This window comes from Mytilus trossulus, chromosome 4 (assembly GCF_036588685.1).
Source record: "Mytilus trossulus isolate FHL-02 chromosome 4, PNRI_Mtr1.1.1.hap1, whole genome shotgun sequence".
Taxonomy (NCBI): Eukaryota; Metazoa; Mollusca; class Bivalvia; order Mytilida; family Mytilidae; genus Mytilus; species Mytilus trossulus.
This window is the reverse complement of record NC_086376.1, coordinates 11,718,095-11,740,848: the sequence shown is the minus strand read 5'-3', so window position 1 is coordinate 11,740,848 and position 22,754 is coordinate 11,718,095. Positions and strand designations below refer to the sequence as shown.

General features: G+C 31.9%; 2 protein-coding genes across 2 annotated transcripts; both read left to right on the top strand.

Annotated features, from left to right (window-relative positions):
- Nucleotides 1-13,129, top strand: LOC134714688 (cytoplasmic dynein 2 intermediate chain 2-like). Its single transcript, XM_063576165.1, has 12 exons — nt 1-119; nt 2,602-2,686; nt 2,909-3,047; nt 5,832-5,911; nt 6,493-6,545; nt 7,678-7,859; nt 8,179-8,321; nt 9,135-9,214; nt 10,350-10,534; nt 11,390-11,547; nt 12,073-12,281; nt 12,927-13,129. Exons 1-12 carry the CDS (start codon nt 61-63, stop codon nt 13,057-13,059), a joined length of 1,506 nt encoding a protein of 501 aa, XP_063432235.1. The 5' UTR covers nt 1-60; the 3' UTR covers nt 13,060-13,129.
- A 2,246-nt stretch (nt 13,130-15,375) lies between these two features.
- On the top strand, nt 15,376-20,890 carry LOC134714687 (mucin-2-like). The gene is made up of 3 exons (XM_063576164.1): nt 15,376-15,505; nt 17,824-18,019; nt 19,002-20,890. Exons 2-3 carry the CDS (start codon nt 17,825-17,827, stop codon nt 20,505-20,507), a joined length of 1,701 nt encoding a protein of 566 aa, XP_063432234.1. The 5' UTR covers nt 15,376-15,505; nt 17,824; the 3' UTR covers nt 20,508-20,890.
- Nucleotides 20,891-22,754: the final 1,864 nt, after the last annotated feature.

Sequence of the window (22,754 nt, the reverse complement as noted above, 5' to 3'; positions counted from 1 at the left end):
CATACCATTAAATAGCAATCTGTCTGTGAGTCCATCGTCAATATAAACAAACTGAAAAATATGTTTTCTGATCAAACATCTGAATGTGTTTCATTCCCGTCTTCATGGAAGAGGGAAAGGTATTTGTGGTAGCAAAGTTAAATACACTCATTCCGTCTGATTCGGTATCGCATGAACATTCTAAAGACATTTTAAAGTCTTTATTTTCTAAATTGTGGACAAAATAATGCTTTAGTCTTTACCAAAATGATTTGTTCTTTCAAAATTTACATTTTGCAGCTTTTATGGGGTAAATCCCCTGCAAATAGTGACAGTTGGCAGGTATGAGAACACCTTTAAATATCCAAATTACTTCAGATTAAACATGAAACGTATCCTTCTTGAAGGCTAATCAAGTCATATTAAAAAAAGGGGGCGGGCTTCCAACCATATGTCCTGATTCAAAGGGGGTCTCATTGGGGGCTGCTGAACCAATATCCTGCTTACTGTTTTGTCAGATTCCCATATCCCACATGCACTATAATGTACGTATGCAATTCTCATTATTTTTTATATTCCTGTGTTGCGCTCATAATTTGCCACTAGACTTCATTTCCTATTTTCACGACACAATAATTTGACTTTCACGTGTCACACTTACAAAAAGTCAACAGTCTTGCGTCATGATTAGACCCCAATGAGACTCACTTCAAATGCATTGATCGCCCAATAAAAAAGGAGGTCCAGGCCAACCTTAAAAATATGTTTGTTTGCAGTTTTCCGACTGTACCTTCAGACTGAAGGGTCGGTAGGTAGGAAAAATATTTTATTTTATCAGCCAAAATACATTTTAAACAAGCAGTTACACTAAACCAAGTTTCTTGTGAAGATAAAAAAAACCATTCTAAAACAACAAACACTGGACATGCTGAAACCCAACATCAAATGAACAGGCATTTTCAGAAAAAAAACTTTTTAACCAAAACTGAAACTTTAACATAGTGTCATTATCCAATTTATGACATAACATATGGTATAATTATTAAATACTGGAACACTTATAAACAAGGAATGTCATTATGACTAGAACTGTTTTAAAGAAATATATTCAGACATGTATGCTTCTTGACTAGAATGTTTTCATGAGTAGAGTATTTTCATCAGAAAAATGTATATATTATAGATTTATAAGACAATTATTAAAGTGTATTTTTAATTAAAAAAAAATAACCATTGAATCTTCCTTAATTTAAAAAAAAGTATTAAGACATCCGACTGTTTTCATATTTCTAACAACATTTAATTATATGTGATAAGGTTATATTTTTGCCAGGCTTTAATGAAAACCAAAGAAATCTAAAGTTTGGGGTGAAATCCACAGCATCTCATTAAAAGTAAATGGTCTGTACTGAAATGTTTTAATGCATAAAAAAAATTGACAGCATAGCTCCTGAGGACATGTTTTAATTGAATTCACACAGGCCACACAGTTTGGGTATATTTAATATTGTAAGAAAGAGAATAGTTGCAATGAGTGGGACAGCCCCCCTTATCCTAAAGGAGCATACTCATTGCAATCAAAGATAGATTTAATATAGAGAGAGTATATTTATTTTACAAGCTAACTATTCATTTTCTCTACATCTTTGTGTAGTTAGGGTTGCTTCTTATTGATTTGGCATGATCTGTATCCATTAACATTTCAAATGAGCCCTTCCTCCGTACAGGCATGTTTACAGATATCCATGAATGATGAAGATTTAAGTCACGGAGGAGTGGTTTCATCTTTGTCGTCTTCATGATTTGTCGAAAATATGCCATACTTCAAGCTGCTGTCGAATTATTTAACCACTGAAATTGGTTCCATAAAGTCAGGCTCCACAGATTCTGTACCCGATTTGTTTGAGACAGAATGGTTATCGTGTCAGTTATGAATATCCTCTGCATCATCGTCAATGATATCATCACACATCATTACATGTGCCTGAATCTGTATAAATAGTTTACTAATAAACTTTTTTGTTTGTTATTTGTCTTAAAATTGACACGAGACGACAGCGTAAAGTACTCCTCCGTGACTTCATGGATACCTGTAAACAATTTCCATGTGCTTATCATTCAATGGTCACATGAATGCTTGACGGGAAGCTAAGAAAAACCGAACTTGAAATGCGTAATTGACCCAGACTTTAAATCTTTTCCAGAGAGGACCCAAAGTTCCGGATCGCGTCAATAGAGGTATTAAAAAAAAATTCTTCAAATTTAAAGCAATAAAATTTTCACAGTCAGGAGGATTTTCAAGGGTCGGTCGGTAAACTGCAAACAAACAATATTTTAATTTAAGCCCCAATCCCTGGATCTGTCACTGCTTCTCTAGTGAGACCTAGGTTATTACTTATTGATTAAAACATAAACAGCACAGGCACTTGTTTCTATCCTTTGGCAGATCCACTATCAACGTACATGTATATTTATGTATGTAGTGGATTTTCCCATGGATAGAAATAAGTGCCTGTGATGAACACAAACCCTATATATGGTGTTTATACCTGTAAAGAGGGTAGTCCAAATAAATATGACTATTGATTGTTGCATTCATTTTCCTTCATATTTCAATTGTAGATCCCTAGCTAACAGTGGTTGTCAGACAGGAGATTTAATTACAGAGGAAGTTGCAGTTCAATCTAGGAAATATAGAGATCAAAAGGTACATTTATGGTCCCAAAACATGTTTACATGTATACATGTACATGTATAAACTGGATTGCTGTTTTTTTAACCTTCAATTAATTTCAATGTAATGTGCAGATTATAATGTATATTACAAGGGTAAATATAAACAGGATTGAAATGAAATATCACTTGCTGGTTAAAGTAAGGAAATTTAATAAATGTTTGTACCTTTAATTATGGTTTTCATTAACATTAGGTTCAAACAGATGAAGAAAAAGACAAAGGGTTCCGTTTGGCAGATGACAGATCAGGAAACCTAGCAGATTTTCTTGCTAGAGTGGAACCATATTTATCCAAATGCCTGAACAAAAATTTGAGAAGTCATGCCTTTGATGGTGTGTACAAATAGGAAATTATGTCTTGAGTGGTTAAAATTACACCTCTATCTATATATATAGCTAGGAGTGGTTTTTATATGGCATACACCTTGTCTCTCTGTTCTTTTTTTTTCTAACAAAATATTCTCCTCATTTTTCACCTAAAGTATTACAGAGCCAAATAATTTCATAATTGATCACCATATATTTAGCATGACAATTCATGCAATTGCTTCTTCATCTTGAAAAGATAATGAGAAGTTGTATGATTCATTGATTGACAATGAGACAGCTGTCAACAATATCCCAAAGGAAAAGGATATATACAAATTAAGATTTCTATATATTACCTACCATTACCAAAAACATGCATTGTATGTTTTGCATGTTTTTATTTGCTAGTTTGCTTTATAATTATATATACAATAGATTGATCTGATACATAGTTTCATTAACAATCAAAGAAATATGTAAGGAAATCACAATTTGTGTTCAAATACATAAAAACTCAGATTTTTTTCCATAGAAAAAAACAAAAGAAACAGTTTGTTTTGGGGATACGATTGCTTATGCCCTCATGTCAACCGTTTTTTTCTAAATATTAAGGAACATTTCAGATTCTTATGATTTTTGTTGAGCCTTCGACTTTAGTCGAAAAAGCGAGACATAGCGATCCTACATTCCGTCGGCGTCGTCGGCGGCGGCATCCACAAATATTCACTCTGTGGTTAAAGTTTTTAAAATTTTAATAACTTTCTTAAACTGTACTGGATTTCTACCAAACTTGGACAGAAGCTTGTTTATGATCATAAGATAGTATCCAGAAGTAAATTTTGTAAAAATAAAATTTCATTTTTTCAGTATTTTACTTATAAATGGACTTAGTTTTTCTGCCGGGAAACATCACATTCACTCTGTGGTTAAAGTTTTTGAAATTTGAATAACTTTCTTAAACTATCCTGGGTTTTTACCAAATTTGGACAGAAGCTTGTTTATGATCATGAGAAAGTATCCAGAGGTAAATTTTGTAAAAATAAATTTCCATTTTTTCCGTATTTTACTTATAAATGGACTTAGTTTTTCTGCTGGGGAAACATTACATTAACTCTGTGGTTAAAGTTTTTGAAATTTTAATAACTTTCTTAAACTATACTTGATTTCTACCAAACTTGGACAGAAGCTTGTTTATGATCATAACATAGTATCCAGAAGTAAATTTTGTAAAATAAATTTCTATTTTTTCAGTATTTTACTTTTAAATGGACTTAGATTTTCTGCCAGGAAACAACACATTCACTCTGTGGTTAAAGTTTTAAATTTTTTTGATAACTTTCCTATACCATTTTGGATTTGTACCAAACTTGGACAGAAGCTTTTTAATGATCAAAAGCTAGTATCTAGAAGGAAATTTTGTTAAAATTTTGTACCTGTGGATCTGTTTTTTACTTATAAATGGACTTAGTTTTTATGCCCCACCTATGATAGTAGAGGGGCATTATGTTTTCTGGTCTCTGCGTCTGTTCGTCCGTTCGTCCATCCGTCCTTTCGGGTGTCTGTCCCGCTTCAGGTTAAAGTTTTTGGTCAAGGTAGTTTTTGATGAAGTTGAAGTCCAATCAACTTTAAACTTAGTACACATGTTCCCTATGATATGATCTTTCTAATTTTAATGCCAAATTAGAGTTTTATCCCAATGTCACGGTCCACTGAACATAGAAAATGAAAGTGCGAGTGGGGCATTCGTGTACTGAGGACACATTCTTGTTCTTCCAGTTAACATTACATACAGTCTGCAGTTAAAGTTTTTAAAACATTTATTAGATTCATAAACTATCTTGGATTTTTACCAAACTTGGACAGAAGCTTTTTACGATCAAAAGATAGTATCAACAGGAATATTTTTATTGATTTTTTTCCTCATTTTGTTGAGCCTGTGATTAACAGCAAAAGTAGGCGAGACACTGGGTTCCGGGGAACCCTTATGAATTTTCTTATTTTAAAAGGTAAAAAAAAAAAAAATTGATCTTGAACAACTTTTCATAATGTTCTTCTCATAATCTTCATGTTTGATATTTCCCTTGACTTATATGCGTGTTTTTAACAACACAGAAAATCAGAATTAGACAGTATTTATATTTAGTGTTTTTATAAATTTAGAAACATGTTAGAGGGAATTCCCTAGTTTTGAAAAAATGTGAGAGCTCTCTGAATTCTAATAAATCTATTTCTGTCATATAAGAACTGAAGTGGAGTTTTTTCTTATATGTCACCGTTATGAAACTGATATTTAATATTGTACTTCCATGTCGTAAATTATATTTTACATATGCAGTTGAATTAGTTTTGAAAATAATACTATCCAGCTATACATGTGTCAATGAAAACAATTGCAATCGTATCCCTAAGGCCTCAGAGCAATCTGCTCTTTAATTCCTGTGGTTTTATTATGTATACACTCGTGGTGTAGTTTAAAACAATAATCATTAAATCTAACCTATTTTAATGGGTCTTTGGTCTGACTTTATATATTTGTAAAATTGTTCTTTTTAATAATGAATAACACTGTTTATCCAAAATCATTATATGATTAAAACGAGAAGTACTGTATTTATCAATGAAACAATATTCAATCATAAAAAAAACAACCCACAAGACATGTAGACATGGTAGAGGTACAATATTATCTTCAAAAAAGACAAAAAATCTCCAATATGTCAAAATTAAAATCATGTAACGAATAAAGAATAATTGAACAAATTGATCAGAGAGAGAGACTATCAGTTTATTTATCTTTTGATTTTGTAGAATATAATGTAGTATGGGATGAAGATAATGCCTCTGTAAGCTGTATACGTAAACTGGAAAATGCTCAGTTTGAAGGACAGGTAATCATTAATTTTGAATAGAAAAAATGTATAATACCACTTTATTGGGAGAAAAAACCCATCTTGTAATAAAATTATACAATTATTGTCTGTTCATGACATTAAAGAAATCTTTGTAAATACCTTTGTTTAGCTGATCAATAAGAATTGTTATTCATAATACAATGCTCACATTTCAATATTTATACAATGTATCATTTGTCATCCTCCACTGATGATTCAATGATTCAAACTGTTTGTAATTGTAAAACACACATGTTATCAATCTGATGCTTTGGTACTTATATGTGTAAATTCTATAAGCTATATTGCTTTTTAATGAATGACTATTATTATGACAACTCCTTTATGAATTGCACATATAATACAATGTATAATCTATGAAATGTGTCTCTTTTCTATTGTTTTGACTAGAATGGTTTTAAGACAATTTCTCATCAAATTACTTTTTTGTAACAAGGTTTTTAGTATGGATATTATTTAAGCGCCTAAAGAATTTTTTGTTATTCCTGTTTGAACAATTTGGCAAAATTTAGTTTTCTTCTACTTTTGAGATAATAGATTTCTGATTTGATTTCTAGTTGCAGATAACAGGATTATCATGGAACTCCACAGGTGCAGTGATAGCTGCAGCGTATCCTTTAATAGATTAAATATGGAACAAATGAAAAGCTAAACAGAAGAAGCAATAAAAAAATTAAACATCAGGTAATCTCCATGAATATTTAAAAAAGAACATGTGGTATGATTGCCAATGAGACAACTGTCCACAAGAGACCAAAATGACACAGACATAAACAACTATAGGTCACTGTACGGTTTAACAATGAGCAAAGCCCATACCGCATAGTTAGCTATAAAAGGCCCCGATAAGTTGATAAGGTTACAATTATAATACTTGATAAAATGGAATCAGTTACACTTTTTGCCATTCTGATACTAATAATTTTGGAAGATTGGATTGTTCATTTCCATTTGATTAAGTTAAAACCCAGAATGTGAACCTCCCTTTACTATGTTTCTTTGCGAAAAATAAATACTCATTCATTCATTTATTCACATCTTTATTTCCTCTATTAAGATATTCAATGCATACTCCCTATTAATTAAAAGACAGTTAAAACAACAGTTTTTTTCAGTTTGACAGATTTTTAATAAACTTGTTTAAATACAATATGACACATTATTTATGAATTAGAGTTGTCTCCCATTCTATAAATATTTCAGTTCTGTAGTATGACTGTTGTCAGAAAGAGATTTATAGTGTTCACATTTACCATGAGCATTGATATTTGAAATATGTTTTTTCTTCATGGCAAATTGGTGTATGTTTTTGTGGTTTGCTTATTTGGGCTGTAAATTATATTTTTTTTACCACATGCCAAACTTTGCCGGTTAATAAAACTTTTAATTATCTACCTGCATAACAGAGTACAGTTAACAAAGAGAAAAAACTCTAGTTTGGTAATAGTGTGTTTTCCATGAACATTGTCAGTAAACCTTGAACATCTATGAATCAATTGTAATTGTAAATGGCCCCTGTGGGTGTATGATTGAATAATTAAATATTTAATTTGATTCTGGTATTAATCATCATAATTTTATTTATCCTGGGGTGAACAAGGGTAGGGTGTTATTTACACTGAGTTAATTAACCAATCAGATGGCAGTTTTTTAGCTGCATGAAAAATAAAAACTCATATTGCATGAATGTGACAAACCAACAGCTTTCAATTCTAAGTATTAAAGACCTTAACTACAGAAAGATATGGTCGTTATGACCATGAAGACTGGTGTACACACAAAACAGCTTTATGTACCTGGAATTTAGAGAGACGGACCATTGATGAAAATAAACCAGATACAATACTGGAGTTGTCATGTTGTTTAATGTGTGTAGCTTTTCATCCTACTAACCCTGCAGTTATAGCTGGAGGAAATTTTGATGGTAAGTTAACATTTTTAAAGATATTGAAATAAGTTCACATGTCAATCTTTGTAAATATCTTTTTGAATTTTCAGGAGTCAAATAATACCTATTATCAGAACTCAGCCTACATGTCACTTTATGAAAGAAAACAAAGCATGCTCACATTATTGAAGGCTGTACAGTCACCTATTATTGATAATATCTGTGTCATTTGAACATCCAATACTTGTCTCATTACCAATCATATGATACTACATCATCTTACACTAATATTGCTTTCTGATTTGTTACAAAGCTAGAATTGATAATAAAGTGTTAGTTTTGAAATTTTAAACAGGTGCAGTATTATTATGGGATTTAAGTAAAGAAGATGACATGTTACTAGCAACCTCAGAGACAGGAGAGGATTCACATCAGGAACCAGTTTCTAAAGTCATATGGGTACCAGATACAACCACATCAAAAAAGAACAAATTTATGGTAAATTGTTTTTTAAATACATTTGATTTACATTACTATCATAAAGTCAAAGAAATTGCATACTTAAAAAGTATGAAACAAAACATGACTGAATATTAATAGATAAGGAAAAACAAAGTTACTTTGGTATTTATGTCTATGACTTAAATATGGGTTCTTTTAATAATAACATTTAAAAATATAAGTTAACAAAGATCATCCACCATCAAATTTTGTGTTAAAGAAAAACTATTATCTTAACTCCATGTATTGTGAATATTATTTTGTTGTATTTTTATGGGGTGGGGGAGGGGGAGGAAGCATAATACTTGAAGCATTTGGAATTTCAAAATGTAAAAAAGAAAAGAATGATACTTGATAATAGAACTTTTTGCTGACCATTTTTCTTAAAGGGTGTTTCATGATTAATTCCTGTTGACATAATTGCAGGCATAATGACAGGACCAGAACCTATTAACAATAATTACAATAGGTAGATTCTTCAAAGTTAGGCGACAGTAAATTTTAACTTCCAATGAAAAACAATGGAATATTATATTTTTTTTCAGTTTTTATTTTGGAAAATTAAGTGTTCACCACCAAAACCGGTTTGGCCACAACATAAAAATTTCAAGTTTGTTTACAATTTTCACAGTGTGTATATACATGCAGATATGTTATTGTATGTTTAAATGAACATGTGTTCCCATAGTTGAGGACTTTATTCATTATATGTTGAAAAGTTTAGATTTATGAAGTGTCCTATATTTGAATTTAGTGGAAACTTAATACAACCATAATGATGTTAAATTTTACATTGTTGATTTTTTTCAGTTGATGAGTGTCAGTGGTGATGGAAAAATGTTGGTATGGAAATATGACAGAAAAACAAAGAAATTTGAGCTAAATAATGGGTGTGTAGTTATGATTTGCAATACATTTTTAATTTTGATTGACAACTGGTCCGAGAACACAATTAATTCATAGTGCATTTCTTTTAGAACATAAATGAAAATTAAAAAAATCCCACCTGCGCTTTCTTAATGAAACTTTTACAGTGTGTTGTACTACTTTTGGGACAAATTATATCAAAATTATGGAAAACTTCATCGTCTCTAACTCAAAATATGGACAATTTTATCTTTAGGGCGTCTTGAAATCTTTTGACAGCTTCGGAAGTGCTATTTTTCAACCTTTTTCACCTGGACCAAATCACTACTTTCCTTTAAAATTCTGGACCCAAATTTTTTTACAGTGTAATTTAACCCCCCTTCTTATAATTTGAAGCATTAAACATGTAGAAATAAATTTGGAAGGGGTTTAAAAATTAATGGCAAGTAACCCACTGTTAACACTAGGGACTATATTTGTGAACAACGAAAATCAAGGGACGACAATGGTGGTCTCGGACCAACTAAATACAAAAATGAAATTACTGGGCAATTACCAGTGTTTTTTTTTTATCAGAAATTGAGTTTTTTCTGGAACATTCTCTTACAGCAAATGTGGTTGGAAATATTGTTGCAACATAAGTTAGGATTAACACAATAGAGACAAGAAGGTACCGATACCTGAATAAAATAAAAGTTAGGAGATAGCAATTGTCAAATAGACAACTATCCAGCAATATAATGAAACAAATTTTATGCATATCAACTGCATTTGCTGTATGGTTCGATTATTTTAAGTATTGTTTCAAGTTTTAGTTTTGCTTCCAGTTGTTATCAGTAACTAAAGTTGAGATAGAGTCTTGCTAAAAATTATATATACAGCATTCCAATGGGGATTCCTATGGCTACACACTGTGTATCAAAAAAAGTTGGATCATTTAATTTCTCATCCAGATAAATTGATCTGAAGAAGAAGCCAGAATGTTGGATAAACCATCAACCTTCAGTGGAAAAACATATTCTTGCTTGTGACCCTATTGTTTTCATGCTATAAAGCAGAGATATTCAGATCTTGAAATGATTTGACTGTTAGTTTTGAGTAGCAATAACTTACTGATATATATTTTAATGTGTTCAACTTGTGTTATTTCTATTGTAGGTTTATTTTGATGTCATCAAGTTTACCTAAGGAGTTAAAGAAGACGAGAAACATGAGAGGAGATAAAGAAGTTGGCGTGACAAGTGTGTCATTTAATTGTGAAAATAAAGAAAGTTTTATAGTAGGATCTGAACCTGGTGCCTTGTTCAAATGTTCAATGAATGCACACGGGGAACCAGCAGGAAGTAAGAAAACAATAAATTTATGGTTATTTTGCTCCAAGGAAGGTCATTCCTATTTTTATTGTGACATGATATCTTTTTAATTTTGTCTTGAGGTAAACCTTCTGTCTCACAAACCAATACGCCATCTTCTATTCATATGATAATTTTTACATCTCTGTGATATATCCTTGCTGTCAACAAGTCCCTCTATTAATGCCAGCAATGTGAACAGCTTCATAATTTGTTATAACACCAAACAATTAAACAAAAATGTATATGATTATATTAAATTCAAACAAAAGTATACATATTTATACCCAAAACTAGTTCTTATTTGAGCTATTCATGAAAAAATTTCTGTAGAGATACTTCCCTTACCTCACAGAACAAAAAGTAACATTTGGCATGTGCTCAGTGTTCATCAAGCACAATTTAGGTTTGTTATATTGATGAAAGTATGAAGGACATTTGTCATTTGAAAGCTAAACTGTCTCTTTTTTCTTTTAAAGGAATGATACAATACAATACAATATTTTATTAGCACAAATGCATTTACAATAAATGGTAATGATCGAATGGATAAACAATTTGCAATACATGGGAGTAAAATACAAACAATTATATATATGTATATATATATGTGAATAAATGAATAAAGGTATAATGAAAATCTATTGCAATAGATTACTTATTGCATTTAAACAATTTATTACCAAAGAGGAAGATAATTTTAGTGCTACTACATAGTGATTAAATCTTAGTTTATATATATTTAATTATAGTGGATTGGGAAATTAGTTATTACAATATCAAATATCAATTTGTGAGTGCGAGTGTCTTAGCAATATTATATGAGATAAAATCTTCTAATTACAGGTCATGTTGTTTCATCTGTCCCTTTGCGATCACCTGTCACATTTACATATAATCCACATTATGGTCCAGTTTATTCAGCAGAGTTTTCACCCTTCCATAGGAATGCCTTCCTCACATCAGCAATGGACCAAACTATAAGACTCTATACAATGTTACAGGTATGTCAGTTATAAACGTAACCAATGTATATCAATAAGGAATTGAATCAGTGCCAGCAAAATGTATTGTTTGTGCTTAAAATGATTTGATTGCTTATAATAGAGTAAGTTTAGTTTATGTCTTGCCTGCAACAAAAGTGGAAGAAGAATGTTACTCTGGCAGCCCACCAAACTGCAATATGTCAAATGTATAAAAAGTAATCATTAGTAATACAGATTCATTTGTTTCAATAGATTGTACTAAATAAGACTATCTAAAAATGGACATTCATATACTATAAAGTATGTAATTGATCATTGTTGAAGTTCGTACATTGACCTGTAGTACAATACATCCTTGTTCTTTGGTCTTTGATGGATAGTTGTCTCATAAGCAATCAGACACCGTCTATTTATTTATATATATACTGTTAAGGACATTTTCTAATGAAAAAGATCATTTCAAATAAAGCTTTATGAAACTCTTCAGTTTAGAGAATCAAAAAATAGTTATAACTTCCATAAAATTTTCTGTTATCATTATAGAAACCACCTGTTTTAACAATAGAACCAGGAGAAGGTTTTGTGTTCTCAGCAAAATGGTCACCAGTAAGACCTACTCTACTAGCAGCTACAACAGAAACTGGTTACCTGTTAATATATGATCTTAAAGGAGACCAGACAGTTCCTGTGTTAAAATTAGAAGCTAGTACCAAAAAATTACCTGTTTATACATGTCAATTTAATATGAACCAGTAAGTTTTTAATATATTCAAAATCTTGTCCTTTTGAATACAAAAATGTATCATTCATGTCATTTCATGATACAATGTACATTCAGATGGTGATCTGCAATATGGAAATTGTCAATGTCTATTAATTTTCATATAAATAACATAGTTGTCAAGGTTAACATAGGTTGTTTTTTTCTGAGAAATTTTTCTACAAAAATGAAAAAGGATTATCATACATGAAAAAACATATATTTTTGGTCAAATTCTGCCTTCTCATTTACCGTTTTCCAGACATAACAAATAGGATTAGAGATATGTATATGACTCAGCAGACGTCAGTTTATTGCAGCTGTAATATCTAGAGACCTGCATTTCTCTATCTGTGGCTTCAGGATAGAGGATTAATTAAGTTCAATGTCAAAACAATTAATGTAAGCAAATTAAAAGATGTTATATAATGTCTAAACCCTAAAGGGAAAATGATTACAAGCAGTGTGTGATTTCTCTTTAAATTCAAAGTGCATAAAAAGAATATAAAAAAAAATCAACACAATATTTTTCTTTTTTTATGTCTGTTGTATTCCAGAAAAAAAGTCTTTATAACACAGTACATTGATTGCTAGAACTTTTTATCATAATGCTTAAGTTTTTATATTTTTGTTTTAGGCCTCAGTTGTTAGCTACAGGTGATGGTAGTGGTACAATTCATGTGTTCAGATTGAGTGAAGATTTAAAGTCACCACAAGCTAGAGAAATGGACATATTAAACAATCTTGTTGACATAGCTGTAGAACAATAGTTACATATACATATCTATCTTTTTCCAACTGTGATCTATTATTTATACAAATAAATCTTGTCAAAATGTAGTTCTTTGTTAAACAGTATTTTTATGCCCACTCCATATGTTTTTTCGTTCAGTGTGTCCTTTCATTTGTTGGTTCGTCTGTCTGTCACACTTCAGGTTAAAGTTTTTGGTCAATGTAGTTTTTGCTAAAGTTGAAGTCCAATTAACTTGAAACTTAATACACATGTTTCTTATGATATGATCTTTCTAATTTTGTATTCTTAAAAATGAATTTGATTTTATAAATGTAAAGAATTCTTTACAAAAATCTTGAACAGCTAATAATATAAGTTCACGATAGCATTTAGGACAAAAATCATCCAATACTAAATTTTGGATTTTAGCCTATCAGTTGAAAATCAGAAAAAAATAACCAAAAACAAAACAAAATCCAAGGCAAAACAGGTTATGTTCTTCTCATAAATGTTATGATGGTATGATACTAAACCCCTATCAGGATGGATTGTGCCTGATGTTCATATGATGAAATCATAATCTTTCAGTCAGTTTAATTGAAGTCTAGAGCTAGCATGTCAGTTAACTGCTAGCAGTCTGTTGTTATTTATGTATTATTGTCATTTTATTTATTTTCTTTGGTTACATCGTCTGACATCAGACTCGGACTTCTCTTGAACTGAATTTTAATGTGCGTATTGTTATGCGTTTACTTTTCTACATTGGCTAGATGTATAGGGGGAGGGTTGAGATCTCACAAACCTGTTTAACCCCGCCGCATTTTTGCGCCTGTTCCAAGTCGGGAGCCTCTGGCCTTTGTTAGTCTTGTATTATTTTAATTTTAGTTTCTTGTGTACAATTTTGAAATTAGTATGGCGTTCATTATCACTGAACTTGTATATATTTGTTTAAGGGCTAGCTGAAGGAAAGCTCGACATAGGGATAGTGATCCGGCTATGGCGGTGGCGGCGGCGTTAGCTAACTTCTTAATAGCTTTATATTTTAGAAGGTAGAAGACCTGGACGCTTCATACTTTGTATATAGATGCCCCATGTTACGTTCTTTCCGTCAGTCACATGTCCAATGTCCTTGACCTCATTTTCATGGTTCAGTGACTACTTGAAAAAAAAGTTCAGATTTTTTGTAATGTTAAATTCTCTCTTATTATAAGTAATTGGATAACTATATTTGGTATGTACCTACATTGCAAGGTCCTCATGCCAGTCAGACAGTTTTTACTTGACCTTGACCTCATTTCATGGATCAGTGAACAAGGTTAAGTTTTGGTGGTGGACCATATTTCAGATACTACATGCAAAAGGTCTAGTATATTCGGTGTATGAAAGGACTGTAAGGTGAACATAACCAACTGACAGGTGCCATCTGACCTTGACCCCATTTTAATGGTGCAGCGGTTCAAGTTTTTGTGTTTTGATCTGTTTTTCTTATACTGTATGCAATAATTCTACTATATGTTGTGTATGGAATGACTGTAAGGTGACTTGTCTAGCTGGCAGATGTTCTCTAACCAGAAAATCAAATGGTTGCTGCCTTAGGACTTTCAACATAATATCAATGATTAGTAAAAAAGACAAGACAATTCAGTGTGTGCACTCTTGTATTTAGAAAAAAATCGAGATTGTAAACATGGAACGGATTGCAGAAATATCTTGAAATATTGGTGAAATAATGTTTTAACCTCACATGACAGTATTGAAACATACCACATCACCTTAAACAGATATGAATACAATCACACAAAAGAAAACTATTAATTTTATTATTTTGTTTGATCAAAGTAAGTTGTAAGTTTTATTACTTGAAATTAACTGAAACGAACACTTATTATATTAACACTCTGATTAATCAAAAGACCATGTAAATAAATCATTGTTTTAGTTTTATACGATAATGTGGTAGTGTAGTTTATAGAGTAGAGAAGACAATCGCCAACGAAGACAACCTGACCTCCAAAGGAATTTGATTATCCTTTTTGTAAAGCTATTGGAGTTAGATTTACTAAAAATAGCCCATGTATTTGTTGTTCCCTTGAAAGGCTTACGGATCATTTTAGATGGCATGGTGAAAATATTACTTCTAAGCTTTTCCCGTTTGATTTGATTCCATGGTACAAAAATCTAGTCGAAGGCTATGGAAATGAAATTTGTAACATATGTAAGATTCTTCACGGTTCATTCTTGACCAGCTATAGATCAATTATTTGCACCTCGCGCTATGAAGTATTAACGACAATGACAACCGTGTCCAAATTTACACTGGAGTCTGTCACATAAACCGTAATTACATCATGATTAATGTAAAACCAGGTTATGTTTACCTGTAAAAGGTGTGAAAACAAAGATGAGGAGAAGATGTATAATAAATGACCATGTCAACCAAGAACAAGAAATAACAACTAAAACATAGGTGAAGAATTTTACAGGTAAGACCATTTTTCATTTTTCCCTTTAAATATAAATCACGTGATATTAAAATGAATATTAACCTCTATATTCTCTTGCCTCCAAGATACTTTTACATGTTGTATGTCGTTCGAAGACATTTATAATAGATAGGATCAAAAGATTGGCTGTAATATGCAAATTAAGTAACAGCTGGTATATGTTAAGCTTAGCTATGTTCTGTGCCTCGAAAACTGTGTTTCAATTAGAGCTTTGACTTATCAAAAAAAGGATTTTTAAAATCATATTTTATTCAGAGCTAGGGTCCGAGATTTTAACCGATGTCTACAAGACAAATGTCATGAGATTTTGCTAGAATGGAGAAACAAGCACATAGAATTGAAATGACAGTCACCCATGTGTGGGTTTTATTTGGATAAAAATTATCTGAAGACTTGCACACACACACACACACAAAAAAAAGTTTTTTTTAGTGAATTATATAGATTACAGCTTCAAAGCATTATTATTATTGGACACATACATGAGGGTTTGGATGGGGTTAAATGATTAAAGAATAATGCCCTAAAAAAATGAAGATTAGAGAATAATGAGCCAAAAAATAGAAGATTAGAGAATAAAAGGGTAAATTTTTGGAAGATTAGAGAAAAAAGGGGTTAATTTTTTAAAGATTAGAGAAAAATGGGGTGAAAATTAAATGTTTACAGAATAACAGACCCCCCATCCATACCCTCATACATATAGTTGATCATAGTTGTATGTTCCAGTATCGCCAATTAATCTGACTAGAATTAATCCGAAGAAGCCGCTTTAAAGAGTAGCACCGCTAATTTCTGTTATAAATTTACGTCTCAATATTAGAAGCTAAAACAAATTTTTACAATCTCCAAAATCGAACACACGGAAACTAGTTGTATAGGTTAATTTAAAGAAAATAAATGCCAAAATATGTAGTAGTGCGATATCTTAAAACTCTTCAGAGATGTCAGGCTATAATTTAGAACGCCAAAAACACTGGTTTCGTCTACATATACAGACTATATGTGGCTCTCCAATAAAAAAAAAAGATGGAAGGTTAAACCAAATTTGAACTACAATTAAAAAATGTAGTTAAAATTAAATTCAAAAGCCCAAAACTTATACTTTAAAGAACATTTTCAATGTCGACCATATTTAAAAGATTATTTATTTTTGCCCATTTGACATTTTTTCTGCATTTCCGAAACACGTTAACTGAATACAAACTGAAGAAAAAGTTTGTTTGATTTTCATTTTTACAACAAATTTCTTTTTCTGAATAAGAATTGGATACTTTTTATCAGCAGCAAAAAAATATGGTAGAAACTTGAGTGAATTTTGAAAAAGTGATGTGATTATCATCCACTGTCTGAAATCTTAAAAGAAAGAAAGACATTTACATGAGCGAGTGCAAATAAGACATAAGAAGCTTTTTTTAGATTCAAAACTATTTATTTCTTGTTTCATTTAGTATATGTATTTTCGACGTATGATTTACACATTCCGTTTGGACATGGATAAAATAATTTTGGTAAAAACAAGTATAAGGATTTGTAACATACATGCCAGTAACCAACATAATACGTAGGTAAAAATAAAGATAACTGTTTGATATGTGTATTGACAAAGTAAAAAAACAATAGCTCTTTATTATAAGTGCCAACGGGTATCATGATCTGGGATAGTACTAAAATGCGACATGGATTATATACAATTTATTGAAATCAATTACAAACATATGAAAAAGTCTTCTTTCATCTCCATAAAAATGTGAATTAGTTTTTATGGCCTGTTTGTCAAATAAAATACTATAAAAGTCACTCAAAAGTCGCAATTTACATTAAAATACTTTTCGTGTCAAAGGGGCTATTTTAAAAATCAGTACGTGTTCATAAGTAAATGTTTACATGGAAACAAATAAAACTCCTAATTTGGTTATTGCTCAAAGGTCCAAATCTAAATAGGCTTTTAAGCGGACAGTCAACAAAACATACATATGATAAAGTAAAATGTCTACGCACCTACTTTTTCCACGTCCATAATAATATTTATTAATTATGAGAAACAACTAAAATGACTTTCATACATAAACCATTTCAATACATTAGTATAACTAAAGACTTATGTCAGAAAAGAGACTAGACTCGCCAGATTTTGTAAGAAAGGAAGTGAAAAATATTTTCTAGATTTTTTAGGATTTTAGATTTGTATGTGACTAGCAATGCTGATTTTAGAATTAACAAATGAATTCAAAATATGTACATATTTAGTAGGATATTATAAAAAAAGAAATAATTAACAATTTTGTTTTGTTATTTAGAATGAAGTGGTTGACATTGAGTGTGATATTGGCTATTCCAACCGTTCACTGTTTTTACGGAGAGTTTATTGAGTTTGTGGAAGATTTACCATTACAATACCAAACAGGAGAATGCAAGTTTACCTCGAATGAATATTACAGACCAGGTGAACTAGGAATCCAGGTACTCTTGGATAAGCAAGTATTAGACTTCTATGTAAGTATGACTAAAAGCATATAAACCATGTCGAATTTTATATACTAGTCGATTTTGTTTTCTTGATTTTTTTTTGGATTTTTTTTTATATATGAACGATAAGGACAAACATTTGGGACAGTAAAAACACGTTACGATACATATGAAGAAAACCAAGCGAGTAGCATGATATGTATAAAAGTTATCACAAAAACGATCGAAGGAAAAATTCACAAAATAGCGATAAATATAAATACAAACCACACAACCCAAGCGTCATTATATGTAAATGCAAACCACCAGTATATTTACATATAAAAACAAAAACGAATGTGTGGTAAACGCATTTTACACCACAATAAATGAAGAAACATGTACTTCTAGCAACATAAATCAGATCAGTTGTGCCATTTAGAGTAATTACGTGCATGCCGGGTTAGCAGTCCCCCATCAATGAAATTGACTCCCAGATTGGAGGCCGATTTAAACCTTAAAACAAGGAAAGGGATACATGGTATGCAAGGTTCCCATTTACATAAGGGGGATACTTTGTTTTATCAGAATATCTATCATTCTTTTAAAGAACTGTATTTTTTTTAACAAAGAAAAAAATCGGAACCCCTTTGTTATTTTTACCGTCGGGGTTATCGATACAAATCCAGTTGTCTTAGAAGGCTGTACAGCTGGTGGGCGGGGTTAAAATTCCATCATTGTGATCATAAATTAATTCATTAAATAAGTGGAGTCGATCCTTAAAAAGGGAATGCTACAGCTAAATTTTCGTCAATCTTGAATGCGGCAAAGGGGTTTCCAACCATCGGTACCCATGGAATTCAGTGCATGAACTGATGATATCGAAGTACTCGGTGTTCATAATTGCCAATCAATTAATTTGTCACACTGCTAATCTACATCAGAAAGAATAATAATTAAAAAAAATACTATATTTTGAAAGAATCGACATTCCATTAATGTTTTAAACGTACATTTTCTTCTTTTCTAGACATTGGGTTATTTCAAATATGGAACAGAATATAAAGGATTTCTACAGAATTTAATAAATATTAAACATGTCTATCCTGGGAATAATATAATAAGATATGCGACAAGTTATTTCGGTAGAAGATATCTGCATGCGAAATGTTTTGCAACACCATTTTACTCTCATCCAAATACAACACCGATACCAACTACCTCGACTAAACCAACAACAAAATTAACAACCAGCACAACTACACCGGTAACAACTACAAGCAAACCTATCACAACAAAATCGACAACTACTTCAGCTATCACCAAACCGACAACTACTACAACAACAAAACCGACCACTACTTCTACTGCTACTACCACACAGCTGACAACAACTACGACTGAGCCGACAACAACGGAACCGACTACTACAACCACTGAGCCAACAACGACTACTACAGAGCCGACAACAACAACAACAACGGAACCGACTTCTATGACAACTACTACAGAGCCGACAACCAGAACTACAACAACGGAACCGACCACTACTTCTGAGCAAACAACAACTACCAAGCCAACAACTACAACAACTGAGCCGACAACAACTATAGCAACTGAACCGACAACAACTACAACAACAGAACCGACCACGATAACAACAACAGAACCGACCACGATAACAACGAAACCGACAACTACAACAACGGACCAGACCACTACAACAACAACGGAACCGACTACTACAACAACTGAGCAGACAACAATTACAACAACAGAACTGACAACAACTACAACAACGAAACCGACCACTACAGCAATGGAACCGACAACCACAACAACAATGGAACCGACAACCACAAAAACAACGGAACCGACCACTACAACAAACGAATCGACTACTACAACAACTGATGAGACAACAATTACAACAACAGAACTGACAACAACTACAACAACGAAACCGACCACTACAACAACAGAACCGACTACTAAAACAACTGACCAGACAACAATTACAACAAAAGAACTGACAACAACTACAACAACGAAACCGACCACTACAGCAATGGAACCGACAACCACAACAACAATGGAACCGACAACCACAAAAACAACGGAACCGACCACTACAACAACGAAACCGACAACTACAACAACGAAACCGACAACTACAGCAACGATCCCGACCACTACAACAACAACTGAGCCGACAACAACTACAACAATAGAATCTACAACATCTGAACCGACAACAACTACAACAACGGAACCGACAATCGCAACAACAACGAAACCGACCACTACAACAGCTGAACCGACAACAACTACGACAACGAAACCGACAACAACTACAACAACGAAACCGACAACAACTACAACCACTGAGCCGACAACATCTACTACACCAACACAGACACAACCCACAACAACAACAAAATCTACCACAACAACCGAATTGACAATTACTTCGACTACTGACCCTACAACACCAACTTTGCCAACAAGAAAACCACCACCAGAACCAGCACGATGAGACAACAATAGTTTAACAGAAAACAAACCTCTATGCTTCAGGTTTTTGTAAGATATCAATGTACATTTGATAGTGTTCAAAAGCGAAATCAAATTATGCAAAACAAGGGAATATGTGAGAGTTGTCATGTTGTTGTCTGCTTTATTTTATATGTGATATGTCTTTCAATTAAAATCTTATTTTGATAATAACATTTAAGTCACCATTAAATCTATTTCAAGAAAATGCAGAGCGCTTGCTTTAGCGTGTTTACAAAAGACAGTATTATATAAGCAAACATAAAATATATTATATACATTATACAATGCATTTTCAACTGTGCATGCTAAGCGCAACTACATTGTGTGTAGCTTTGTTGGTCGAACGAACACAAAACGCGTTGTCAATACTTGAATTTTGTTTATACAGTGGAATATCAAATAAACGATAACTAAAGAAAATTCACTCTCCTTATAGTTGGCACGGTAGTATTTGTATTCCAGAATTTAAGTTGCTCTTTTGTGAACCTAAGTCAATGTATCTGAACAGTGTGATTGGACAAAAAATACAGTATCAACTGAACACACTTTCCCAACCTGAGGGATGAATCAGGTGTAAAAAAAATATGAAATAACTTTACAAACAGATGAAAATGAATTTTTGAGATTTTTTTTTAAATTGTGTATTCACTGCATGAAAAAGCCCTGTAACACTAGTGGCCTTAGATTTTAAAAAATAGCAAAAAAGAAAACGGTCATGATACACATTCAAATTCATTTCTGAATAGAAAAAAAAGAAGTACTCCAGTTAACTGTGAATGCAGATTTTTTTTTGCAGTGTTAGAAAGTAGTGATAATTATAAAAAAAAAAGCTATCAGTATCCCTTATGGCCTAGGTAATACTACCGTGCCACCTATAATAGAGTCGAGAAAATCAATAATAAAACAATGCTGGTTTCGATTCTGATCAAAAGTTATTGCCAAAAAATATACGATAATTAGCATGTCCCAGAAAGGCCTTACTTTAAAACGTTATAAGAAAATATAAGGATTTTCAGTAAAACCAAATATATGTTCGAAGATAAAACACGAATAGTAATTCTAGGTTTATCTTCGAAAAACAAAAAATCACAAAAATACCGAACTCTGAGGAAAATTCAAAACGGAAACTCCTTAATCAAATGGCAAAATGAAAATACACCAAACGAATGGACAACAACTGACATGCCGGGATGCAAAGGTACAGAGCCACGTCAAAAAGGCAAATGGACAAAGCATATAAGAAAAAATGAAAGATAAGTATACAAAAATATAAAAGAAAAAAACACAATAACGGTATGTACATGTACACAGCCATGTCATATGTAACAAAGAAACACACAAAAAAAACATATAGACAAAGCATATAAGCAACATTGAAAGATAAGAATACAGAAATTATCATAGAACAATAGCATAATGACGAGATGTATAATCCCAAAGCCACGTCATAAGCATACAGAAAAAAACATATACGGAAAAAATGAAAGACGAATACAAATATCATAGAACAATAACACAATGACGGGATGAATAAGTACAGAATCACGCCAAATGAATACCCCAAAGAACAGACAAAACAGTAAAAGTATTATTCATTAAGACAAATATATAAGAATACTATAACATGTTAACGATAACCAAATTCAGTATTCAGAATATAAAGACAATTGTGTATTATTTGTGAAGTTGATACGGAATATTTAGCAACAATGTATTGGTACCTTCCGGTGAACTTTTTAGGAATAGGTCTAGAGGTTCTTTCACATAAGCCTGGTTCACCAACGTTCTGCCCAGACACTGGTGACGTTTTATGAAGTCTGAATAGTTGCTGCATGCTCTTGAATACCAAACTAGTTGGGAAATGTATATCCCATATGCAGGTGAAGTTGGTATATTGCTTCTAAGGTGGGGAAAATTGAAAATTAAAATCGTTCGTTTGTCAAAGATTCTGGAGTCGATTTCATTAAAAAGGCTTACGACTAAGATTGGTCTTAAGTCATGAAGAAATGAGTATACTAACGATCAATTTAATTTCTAGTTTTGATATATATTAATGCAATCAGAAAAGTTTGGGCTGTTAATGGAAAGAACATAATCAATATACCGTTATCTGAAAATGGGGGGGGGGGGAATGACCAGGACTGGGTTGCATAAGTTGAACGTTTTGTAAAAGATAAGTGATACTTAACTTCTTAAATATCAATTAGATCATTTTATCTTATTGTTT

Bases quoted from the DNA above. Each gene is read 5' to 3' on its own strand.
- LOC134714688 (XM_063576165.1), top strand. From the start codon at position 61: ATGTTTTCTGATCAAACATCTGAATGTGTTTCATTCCCGTCTTCATGG. The intron at 6,546-7,677 runs GTATCCTTTAAT...AACTACAGAAAG, and splicing joins GGTGCAGTGATAGCTGCAGC to ATATGGTCGTTATGACCATG. The intron at 7,860-8,178 runs GTAAGTTAACAT...AATTTTAAACAG, and splicing joins AGCTGGAGGAAATTTTGATG to GTGCAGTATTATTATGGGAT.
- LOC134714687 (XM_063576164.1), top strand. From the start codon at position 17,825: ATGAAGTGGTTGACATTGAGTGTGATATTGGCTATTCCAACCGTTCAC. The intron at 18,020-19,001 runs GTAAGTATGACT...CTTCTTTTCTAG, and splicing joins AGCAAGTATTAGACTTCTAT to ACATTGGGTTATTTCAAATA.